A 12243-nucleotide genomic window follows, 5' to 3' on the forward strand; every position below is an offset into this window, starting at 1 on the left:
TCTTTTTGAACCTGCGTCGACTAACTCATGATGCGACTTTAACGTGCGAAAATTTGAGGTGTAACATATACTCCCTCAGTTTCAATTTATGTGAACCCATTTGATTGGGCGCGACATTTAAGAAAGAGTGAAGACTTTTGAAACTTGTGGTTCAAAATACATCTTGAATATTTGTATAGCTGTAAATCATTTCATAAAGTGAAATTGTTTCCAAATTAGGAAAGATGTTATTCATTTTGGCACGGAATAAAAAGGAAATAGGTTTACATAAATTGAAACAAAGGGAGTATATGTTATTGATCTTCTTTCACTCTTTTTTGTCAATCATTTTCTCTCGCGTTTTTTCTTTTCTTTTTGTAGTTTACAACATTTTCTGGATGGAGGAGAGAAAAAAAAAGGAGAATTAAGAGAAAGAGAAGGTTTTTCTTTTTAGTCTTGTATATACTGTACTCCTTCCGTTTCAATTTATGTGATATAGTTTGACTACACATAGAGTTTTAGAAATAAAGAAAAACTTTTGAAATTTGTGATCTAAAAGACTAAAACAAGTCATAGATATTTGTGTGGCTATAAGTTAGTTCATTAAAGATAAAAGAGAAAGTTTTAAATTATATTATTTCTAAATATATAAATATATCATTCTGTTTGAAACTGACTAAAAAATATATAAATTGGGAGACAGGGAGTAATCTATTCTAACAGGGAAGATGGAAAAGGGACAAGATTAAAACCATTTTGAGCATGGTAGACAACGAACAGAAAAAGGTTAAAAAGTGAGAAATGGAAAAAGACACTTTTAGAGTGTCAAATTGAGGAAAGATTTGAGCATCAACAAATTAGCGTACCTTTTACTTATTTGAGAAAAAAGCTTAGTCACTGAAAGAGGACAGAACCCTAAAGCGGCAAAAACCTAGGCCAAATATTACCTGACAGTTGTCAGTCATCTATATGTTAGACAATGACCTAAAAGTTGTAAATTGAAGTACGGCAACTACACTCCAATCAAAAGTCATTCTGAAACTACGAGGTATCATTTACGCCCACTTGCAACTACTTTAGCTTTTGGGAGATCAAGATTACAGATGTGGAGGTAATTAATAAATCAAAGATATATTAACAGATAGTGGTTATTTACTTAGAGATTGTTATACCGTGATAACGTAAGAATATAATAATTGCTTTGAAAAATTTGTCTATTCTAGTATTTTCGTTAATTAGTAAATACTCATACCCTGGTATTGCTAAAATTGATATGTATTCGTATGTAACATTCTAACTAGTTTACATTTACATAGATATTCTTTTATAATATGCTGATATTAGTAATGTTTGGTTTATTAACAGTGAAAGCCAAATATGGCACTAATTATGCCAAGTTTTAAATGACTTAAAATATATTAATGCTGGAGAGTACAGCTCACCCTATTTTTGGTGGGGTAGAAAAGTTGTTTCCGAATAGTTATGCGTAGCTCTATATATGTTGCAAATTAAATGTTGTATTAATTATACAAATATTTTATAGTTAGATTATATTTCTTATGCGGTCAACAATACGGCCCCCAAGTGGCTCATCAGAGATTCGGTTAATCTAATTGTTAAAGTAGTTTAATTAGTTTTAGTTGTACCATACAGCTCCTCTTCATCTCTTTATATAATAAATCTTTAGAATTGCTTCAAGCATCAACTCTTCAAATAAAAAAATCAGCAATATCTTCTCCCATCCATCAGCTCCAACCCTAATTCTTCCTTATAGTTTCTGTCAAAATAGTAAGCTCCTTCTTGAGTCTTAGATCTTTTTTGCTCTTTTTTCTGTATATCCTTACAGCTTGTCCTTTTTCAAATTCCTATAAATGCTTATGCATTTTCACTTGTTAGATCGATCTATATCGCTAAGAAAACTTCCTAATTTAATTTTATTTACTCAAGTTATCGATGATTTTTTGTCATACTAATTTTTGGATCTTTATTGCATAGAAAGCTCTCTGATTTATTTTTCAAAAGATGACCTGCTAACGCAAGATGCTTTGTGCACCTGACTGTCTTTTTTTGGCTAATATATGTTTGCTAAGTACTGTATATGCAGAGAGGAGAATAGGGGAAACCCTAGTTAGAAAGAAAGCGATGGGGAGAGGAAAAACAGTAATTCGAAGGATCGATAATATGACAAGCAGGCAAGTGACATTCTCAAAGAGAAGAAGTGGTCTACTCAAGAAAGCTGAGGAACTCTCAATTCTTTGTGATGCTCAAGTTGGACTTATCATTTTCTCCAGTACAGCAAAGATCTATGATTTCTCAAGCACAAGGTTAGCTATGTAGTTAAAACCAATAATAAGAGCTAGTTTCCTCTCTTCTTCTTCTTCTTTTTCTTTTTATTAAAAAAAAAAAAAAACTTCTCTTGTCCTTTTTTGCCCTTTTAGGGTTCAAGTATTGATAGATTTGTGATTTTGGTCATCATGACTTAGATGCTTTACGGTTTTTTGGATTGACTCATGCACCTTCAGGTCATGATCTAAAACCACCGTAGGGGAAAAAAAATTGTTACTACTAAAGATTCGAGTGTTTAGGTGATTAAATCAAAAGTTCTGTTAGAAGATTCATTGAATCAAGATGCGATTTAGTTATTTATCATACATGAGATGTTTCAACCGTTTTAGGATCAAAATATTCATGTCACAATTTTTAAATAATTTTTGTTATAATTAATGAGTTTCGAATGATATACATTTTAAAAAGTAATTTTTATCTTTTTTAATTAAGGATGTGAATCAAAAGTTTTAACAAAAATATTTATATTTTCTTAAAATTTTTATAAACTGAATATGTAAAAGTATATTTCTAAATTTAATTTGTCTTCTAATAATTTTATTTTAATGTACTTCTTATTAATCAAAGAAGTTCCGCCATCTTGGTAAACTGGTTAGGCTAGGATCCAAACATGTTAATATCATAACAATCACATGAAGGAGGACATAAATCTTAGCCTTCATTACAAGAGGTGAAGAATAGTATAAGGCTTTTAGCTATTATTGTGTACACTTGATCAGATAAAGAATAAATAGATAAAAAAATGTCCCGAGTTCTAGAAAGCAAAGAGCTTCACAAATGTTGTTGTACAGTCCAGTTCTATCATCCAACTATAGATAGTACAGTTAAGAATTAAAATCAAAGACTGAGAGCAAGGTCCTTCTTGGCCTAAATCTAAAGCTAGATAGACCATCTTGATCCAATTTCACAGAAGCTCTAACTTGCATTGAACATCGAAAATGTCTTTATTCTTTCTCCCAGATTTGCGAATTGATGTGCAGGCAATATGCTACCTTCTATAAGGTGTGCACGAAAACAATCTTTCCTTTAGAAGTGCTATAGAATGTATATAGACTTTATTCTTAGTTACATAGTCATATTTAGGTAGTAGATTCTTAGTGATCCCTATTTATTTCTTTCCTAAGTTAGCACCTAATGTACTGTTTTTATACGTTGCTTAACTATTGGAATAATACAACAACTTCCATTTGATTACATGGTATCAAAGCCTAATGACTCGTTGATTACATGGAATAACAATATCGGAATTACTAACTTCATGATAAAATTAAAATGACACGTTTGCCATTCTCCAAAGCTTTTCTTTCAACGTCTTGTTAGAAAACCAAGGTTAAAATTGAAAACAAAAATTTATTTAAGTTTTTCTAATTTAAATCAAATATGTGTTTCATATTATATCTCGTATATCCCATTTTCGTCCAATGAACCAAACACCAATAAAATACATTCACTAAATAATTCCATCATTGTAAAATCAACCATATTATAATTCTTGCATTATAATCCCAGTATAGTCTGTTCACAAGCCAACAGCCTCTAAGAAGAGCAAAGGAAACCTAATAATCTATTGCATATGCTGAATTTTACTACAAATCCTAACAGGAAATGAATTAAAATACTAAATCCTAATCAAATGTGGTTTCCTACAACTTTGAATTATTATTTCCAACCTTCTCCCGTAATTCAAAGTTGTATATCCAATTTTTTTGGTGCACTTGTCACCATCTTCCAACATGTTGAAGTACTTGTCTCAAATCATAGTTTTTGTTTTTGTTTTTTGTTGAAGCACTTGTCTCCAACCCCATTGATACACTTTATAACCAACACCCACTTTTGTTGAAGCACTTGTCTCCAACCCTGTTGATGCACTAGTCACCAACCCCGTTGATGCACTTGTCACTAACCTTCAATTTTTGTTGAAGCACTTACTCCAACCCCGTTGATGCACTTATCATCAACCTTCAATTTTTGTTGAAGCACTTGTCACTAACCTTCAATTTTTGTTGAAGCACTTACTCCAACCCCGTTGATGCACTTACCAACCCCGTTGATGCACTTTGTCACCAACACCTAATTTTGTTGAAGCACTTGTCTCCAATCCCGTTGATGCACTTTATCACCAACACTCAATTTTTGTTTTTTTTAACCACCTCTCCAACTTTTAGAGAACTTCTTTCCTTTTGTGCTATCTTTGATTGCCCCTTTAAACCTTCAAGGTTTTTTTCCAATTGTTCTCAACATGAATATTTTTCATGCATTTATCATTGGCCCGATGTTTGCTTACATATTCTTGGCTAGACGGGCTGCATATATTGGCTAGTGCCGCCCGCCGGCAGCAAAAGCTATATGATTCTCTGCATCGTAGAAGTTGTGATACCGATTTGAAGGAAAATATTTTATTGATAGACTCTATGAATCTCTACAACAACTCTTGTTGTCTCTTATTATGAAAATAGCTAGCAACACCCCTATTTATAATAGTATGAAACCTACTTTAACTCAAAACAAGAAAACCTATCCCTATATTAATTTCACTATAAATCCTAACTAGATATGAATTAAAATACCAAATCTTAATCAAATCTGGTTTCCTACAACTTTGAATTATTATTTCCAACACAATAGATCAAGATGATCTGTTCCAATTATATATATTTTTTTGTGGTGTACCCTCTAAAATGTGCTTACAGACTTTCTTAGATCAGTACACAATAGTTAAAATATACTCTTCATGTGTGCCAAATTACTGTCTACTTTTCTCTCCTCTTCTGAATATGTTTTGTACAATAACTTGTTCTGACATATGGTTTCTACTGGCTAATTCATTTTTAGTGGATTTTACTTTTGACTCGTAATTTCAATTTTTTTTTTTTTTGTCTTGTAAGTTAGTATGTTCTCTTTTATTTTTATTTTTTGGTTAATATACTTTTGTTCGACGATATATAAGATGAGCTTTAGGTCAAATGCACACGCACTATTGTGAAGTTTAATATAACTGCAGTGCAAATAAATATGTGACATGCTTTAATTTACCATTTAACAGCGTGAGATCTGTAATAGAGAGGTACAACAAAGTGAAAGAGGAACATCTTAATCTCCTGAATCCTATGTCAGAGGTCAAGGTATAGGATCTTCATCTACCAAAATTTATATTTAACGTCTTTTTTTTCTTCTTTAAGTTTACATATTCCTTGGTATATTTTTTTGTAACCTTTTGTACCTGCCTAAGGACTAAACGCAATATGATTCCCATGATGTCTTGAGCCACTTCCTTTGCTACTATTTGCCAACCCATATCTTCTGTGGAGATGGCACAATACCAAGCTTTGTAACAAGTTTATGTATGATGTTGAGATATAATATAATTAAATAATTAAGAAGCTTGTTTTCTCTAACACTTGTAAGCTTTTAGATAAATAGTCACAACTTCAACATGGTATCAGAGCAGACAGAGGTGTTGAATTCGCAAGGATTGATATGCACATCTTCTCCTTTTTGTAAAGGCTTTCTCTTAATGTCGAATCTATGGATATTTTGCATATCTTCCAGCTCTATTCTGTTGAAGTGTGACTTCCTCCTTCCTGAACACCCTCTGGACATCTTACTCATCTTGCAAGTCTAGGTTACTAAAATCTTTCGATCATACTTTTGAAAGAATTTATATGATTCACACCACAGTTCCACAAAAGTTCTTGTCAAGTCGAATGAGCTTGAAACATCTCATTAGTAGATCCTACCCTATTTCTTGCAGGTTCCACAAGCACATAATTGTATGTCATCTGTGGCAACATCTCTAACAATTAATTACTCCTCTGAATATGTACAATCCCATAACCGACTGGTATCCCCAAGCAGACCATCATTTAATATATCTCTGCCATATCTAACGATAATCTGGATTTCCTTATCTTGTGTTTCCATTAAAGATTGACTACTAGCAGAGTTCACCATTCCAAAACCAGGGTACAGACACTAGAGTTCTTCCCACGACTTTTCTTATTCAATCCATAAGCAATGGTTACAGCTCTAACAAGCTCAACCAAAACACGTTGTTCAGCCTCATCTTTTTTGTAACAACTACTTAGGTTAATCTAGATGACAACCCATTACACTTGCAAGAACGTTAAATTCACATTCCTTAGGTTGATAGAATATATGAGTCCACTAAATAGTGTAGAGAACCAGGTTCTCTATCTGTTCCCTTCAGTAAAGCAGAAAGTAAATAACACAATATATCTATGTGAAAAACTCCTTGCTCAAGGGATTAAAAAACATGACCTACTAGAGTAGAATTTCCTCAAAATTCACTAAGCCGAGCAACTTCATATTACAACCTATTGTAACCTAGGAATGAAACTATTAATCCCTCCCCTTACAATAACTCTATTGCAAGAACTTTACAATAACTCTATTGCAAAGAAACACACCTTGACTAACTTTAGCCAAGTGAATAAACTTGAAATGGTTAATAATCTGCCCTACTATGCACTTCTTGAAAGTAGTGTAGGAATACAATGTTAAAGAACAAAAGACAAAGACTCAACAACCTAAAGGACTTAAGACATATTCATTGATTAGGGAACAGGTCCTTCAATATGTTGCAACCTTGTTCTTGATGAGCACTTTGAGAGGCGGCTGCTTGCACTTTGAGAGATATGAGATTTTCTGATTTGCAAAGTGTTGGGTTTACACTTGTATAAGTGGAGCAAATGTTGTTATGAAAGAGACATTTCATTGTCTACTAGCAAACTACAACTGTGCTGCTGCGCTGCTGTCAGTAGGTACAGTGTCAGTAGCTTTACCAAGCAATGGCTAGAGCCTGATCACATCTGGTTCCTCATCTGGTCCCTCTATAAGCATATCTGGTTCCTCGAATAAGTTTGTCAAATCATCAAAATACAAAATAGCATAACTTATAAATTTCCCACTTTTTGATGATGACAAACGCATAATTTGATATTCCTCTTAAGAACCAGATCCCCACTTATTCCCCTGAGAATCAAACCTATCTTTCTACCGTAACAATACGTTATCAGCACAAAAAACAACAACTCCCCATTATATTTAATTAACCTCCCTGAATTACTCAGCATAAACAACAACAACAACAACAACAACAACAACACATCATCTTTAATTAACATCCTTGAATTACTTCCCCTTTTTGGCATTATGGAAAAGAGTAAAAATAGTGGCATGCACAAAAAAAGGTTCAGCAACATTAACTCATGGCCACTGGGGCAACACTAACATGAGCAGAATCAGAACAAGCATGGCTAAATAACATTCCACACATAGAAAGATAGTGCCCAACTTTGATTAGCAAAAAGATAGTACAAGCAACATGTAAAAAATAGTTTAAAAGCAAACAGAAGTGCTAATGTCAGTACAACCCAAACACAAGAACGACATACGAGAGGATAGTCAAAAGATAGAAACATCAGGAGTTCTGGGAATAGGGAATAAAAGATTGAGAAAAAGAGAGGATCCAGTTTAAAGCTCGGAGAAAAGCTTGTCAATGCGTTTATTTGCAGCTAGATGGTCATGAACCAGCTGCTAGGTTAGGTCCTCTACCTTCTTTTGTAGGTCAGCAACTTCAACCTTGAGCTTAGCATTCTCTTCCTTCAACCCCTCCAAGGTACCTCGTCCACCTCTTTCCCTTATGCATGTTGTTGTAGCTCAGCCTTTAAGATTGTAATTTCAGTTTCTTTTTGAGCTAAGTGAAGTGACAATTTGTTTATCTCTTCATTTGCCCTATCCTAGGCCTCTATCAGACTTGAAATCATGGAGTTGTTGCCAACTCCTAACATTATGGGTATGCATTCATATTCCTTGAGAGTGCTCTCAGTGAACATCTGCTTTCTGGTCCCCATGGTCACCCGGCTAACCTGTACCTTAAAATGCTCGAACACTTTGATAAGGAGGAGTCTATAGGACAGTCCATGCCTACTATCCCTGATCATGACTACTTTAACTATTTGCTCAATCATGAGAGCAGGCAGACTAACAAGAGTGTAGTTGGCTAAAGCTTCGATAAAAAACAAATCGGGGATTACAGCCATGGATCTCCTCTCCGCGCAGGGCAGTATCACTTTGTTGACCAGTTCAAAGAGTAGCGGGTACTCAGGCTTGAGTTTTTTCTTGAAGACCTATTGCCCTAATATGGTTCCTTCTTGTTTGTCAATGATATTCAAGAAAACAGGTGATGTTGTGTTCGTCTTAACAGATTTCAACCCATCAGTGGAAGCTTGCAGAATCTTCCCAAGAGTCTTTTCATCAAGAGAGAATTCAAAACCATTAATATAAAAATAGGGTATCATCAGAGGCGAACAAGTTGAATTAGAAATCCATTACCTCGTCCTCAAAAACGCTCGGGACTAGGGGTTTAAATCAGTGATTCCATTTCTGAAACTCAACTATTTCCAAAAGCTCCTTCATTCCGAGTTTCTCAACAATTTTAGGATCAAGGACCCTTCCATTCAGTATCTTCTAAGTCTTTAAGATTTATTTTCTTTCCCATTTTGATAGTTCCACCTTTCACTTTTTGGGCAAGGAACCTGGTTACCTCCTGACATTTGTAGTCCTCTTCCTGAGAAAATGATTTCCTTTCTTTGGCTGAGTTTTCTAAATCTCAGCACCAGGTTCCCTTTCCTCAAAATCAGTTTCCTTCCCAGTAGCCTTTTCGGATTCGACCTCGTTCAGTTTTCTTTTCTTCGCGAGTGAAACTTCCGCCACTTCTGCTTCTTCCTCATCCACTCCCACATTTACCACATTCTCTACCTTCCTTCTAGGTGACTCCTCTTCTTCATCGAGCAGCCCCAGAGTGCTTTTCACTGTTTGTGTCCTCTTTTTTAAGACAAGTTTCTTTTTGTTGTTCTTTAAGGTAGTTTCCATTTGGGCTTTATCCTTTCCTCTGGTGGTTGGCCAATATTTTGATTCAATCATCTCCTTACTCACTTTATCCTTTTGAGAGGACCCTACATTTCTTTTGAACCTTAAGCTCAGAAACACATCCTCATCGTCAAGCTTCTCAAAAGGAGTGACGGTCACAAGTTCTGTACTTTCAGATATATCTCCCAGCGGCATAACAATTGTAGAAACATGGTGAGAACCTGGTGTTTCATCTAATACTAGAGCACTTATAACGCATGAGAGTTATCTTCCCCTTGGTCTGAGGCACCAGGTCCCTCAATTGGTCCCATCATTTATTTTTTCAATAGATATTAAAAATCCATAAACAATTTCTTCTTCCTCACTTTCTAACATATTTGACCTCCTCTGTTCCCCTTCAATAAGGTTTCCCTAAAAAAGATGGTCAACAGAGGACTCAGATTGTCCTTTGTCAGACTCATCAGCCTTTTTGCTATTTAGAGGAGCAGAGTTACCTGGTACATTGTTAGTTCCCTCACCAACATCCTTTTCTACTGCCTTTTCATGTTTCTCTGCAATGACGTCGAGGAACTTGGTAGATCAGCCTGAGTACTAATTTTTGTCGATTCAGTGACCTCGTCAACTGCACATTGAGTCTGACTGGATACTTCAACCTCTCCTTCATTTACTTCAAGTTAGACTATGTCATCGGTGAGTTTTGATAGAGACATTGTCCTGTCACTATCATTCAAAACAGGGGTTTCTTTATGAACGAAGATTATGGTTAAGATAAAAAAAATTCAATGACGCGAAGGACAAGAAGAGATAGGTATTGAAGATGAAGAATGGGTTTTTGGGTCAGAGAGAAGTGGAGATTTTAGCGGTGACATTGTTAGGTTTTGTTCAGAAGGGGTTGGGGATTTTTAGGGTGAGACAAGAGGGTTTTGAACTTGGAGAGTTTAGTGTGGTGGATTCAAGGTGAGACATGGTAAGAATCGAGTGGGAAGATGAAAAGATAAAAGATTGTGATTCTCAAGTTTGACAGAGGAAATAGGAACTTCGACGATTTTTGCTTTGAAGATAGAAAGGAGAGTAAGTTTAAGAGAGCAAAAGAGTGTTTTTGGTAAATTAAAGTAGTTTGACAAGTGGAAAGAGGAAACTGACTACAAATATGGTTCATCCATAATCACATTTAGAATATTGTGTCACACCCCGAACCATGGGCTGGGCGTAACACGACACCCGGTGCCTGACTGCATGTGACCGAGCAAACCAACTGGCTGGCTGAATCAACATGTGATATTAAAACATATTGAATGCGAAAATAAACTCAAAAAATGCTGATCTAATAAATTTCCGATTGAATAAACATAAGAGCGGAAAGACTGAATGAGTCTGAGAGTATAAATACATAGCCAACACGGCTAACACAAAAATCTGCTAAACTCTGACTATCTGCAACTATAGTCTATGAAGCCTCTATGCACTATTGAAAACACTGATTGTCTGTAAATACTGAAAGACTGTAAAGTAATGATAATGCCCCGAAAGACTGGGGCTCACCAGTCAGTTGATACTGGAAATCCTAGCAAGCAGATCTGTCGTCTTGTAAACTTATATCTGTATCGTGAAATGCAAGCCCCCAGGAAATAAAAGGGCACGTCACTACATTTGAATTGCACTGGTATGTAAAGTAACTGAAATAAATAATTGTAAATGGGATGCTCGGGAAAAGGGGCAGCCCAATAATAATAACTGGTAATACATGCTGAGATTGAAACTGCAACTGTACTGAAACTATAAACTGAAATAGGAAGTAGAGTTATGAATACTCTTTGTTCTGCGTCTGAAGAATTTTTTTATCTGTATTTATATATGTGGGGCCTCGACCCAAAATAAATGCACAACTATGGCCTCGGCCAAGTAGTGCGTCAGTCGATGACCTCAACCAAGTATACATATACATAAGACTGTGCCCTTGGGCAATCACATATGTTCAATTATTCATTAATTATTATTAAAGACGGAGACCATTGGAATAATGAACATTACTGAACTGGGACACAAATTCTAGACCTGACTGTGGGGACTGAAGTCTTGGTTGTTTCTAAGTGTACTACATTTCTAGACTGAGACTCATGGGTATGAAACACGAGTTTATTTAGATTATGTTCTGGTTCCACAACATTCGGAATGAAAGCCATGAACAAATAATGAAACTGGAGAACAACGGTGCTGCAGCTATTTATGGAAACTAAAGCATAACTGCGATTCTGAGGCAACTGTAATGATCAATAAACCATTTTGTAGGGAGAATTATCAATGTTCCCAAACGTAGAGAGTTAGCCTCACATACCTTAATTCCGGCCTCTGAGTGTAATACAACGTTCGTCAACCCTTTCAACTTTAATCTATAGCAACACAAGTCAAAGGGATTCCATATTAGCAATAATATCCTTGCTTTTGTCACCTAAGCATTTTATCAAACACTTAGTGGGCATAAAGCTCCACAACTTTCATTAATGGTGCTTTCTTCGCTCAATTCCCATTCTATTATTTCTAGGTGATTCTACAATATCAATTTGATGGAAGTAACATCATTCTTTATCACCCGTATGACTATAACAATCCTAAGTTAATAATCCAAAACCCTAGCATAGTTCATATGATACTTTCTATCAAATTCATTTACGATTCTCCCAAGAACTCATCAATTCACAACTATAAGTGATTAGAGAGTAAAATTATTACCTTTTTGAAGTTCAATCCTTTTGAATTCAGATTCTAGGGTTCTTTTGCCCAAGACGAAGATTCAATCGATAATCTATGGAATAGATAGGGATTCTAGCGTTAATCTTTGCTAGATTGATGTAATAATCAATGGGGTTTGAGTAGGAACTCACCTTGGATGCTTTTTGGAAGCCTTAGGGTATTTTCTCTCCAAACATTTGGTTTAGAATGAAGTGGGAAAAGTTCTTCGGACTTGGGTACATATTAAATTCAAAAAAAGGTCATTTCAGGCATAATTTTTCCTGGTGCGTCTCCTCG

The 12243-nt window shown here is 35.2% G+C and overlaps 1 protein-coding gene across 1 annotated transcript in view; it reads left to right on the forward strand.

Annotated features, from left to right (window-relative positions):
- The first annotated feature begins 1660 nt into the window (after positions 1–1660).
- The window catches only part of LOC132605186 (MADS-box transcription factor 23-like), a 29918-nt gene continuing 19335 nt past the window's right edge, over positions 1661–12243 (forward strand). Inside the window, exons 1-3 of the mRNA XM_060318405.1 lie at positions 1661–1767; positions 2084–2303; positions 5369–5447. Coding sequence (XP_060174388.1) covers positions 2122–2303; positions 5369–5447 — 261 coding nt within the window. The 5' untranslated portion in view covers positions 1661–1767; positions 2084–2121. The remainder of the gene's footprint in view (positions 1768–2083; positions 2304–5368; positions 5448–12243) is intronic.

This window comes from Lycium barbarum, chromosome 8 (genome assembly GCF_019175385.1).
Source record: "Lycium barbarum isolate Lr01 chromosome 8, ASM1917538v2, whole genome shotgun sequence".
Taxonomy (NCBI): Eukaryota; Viridiplantae; Streptophyta; class Magnoliopsida; order Solanales; family Solanaceae; genus Lycium; species Lycium barbarum.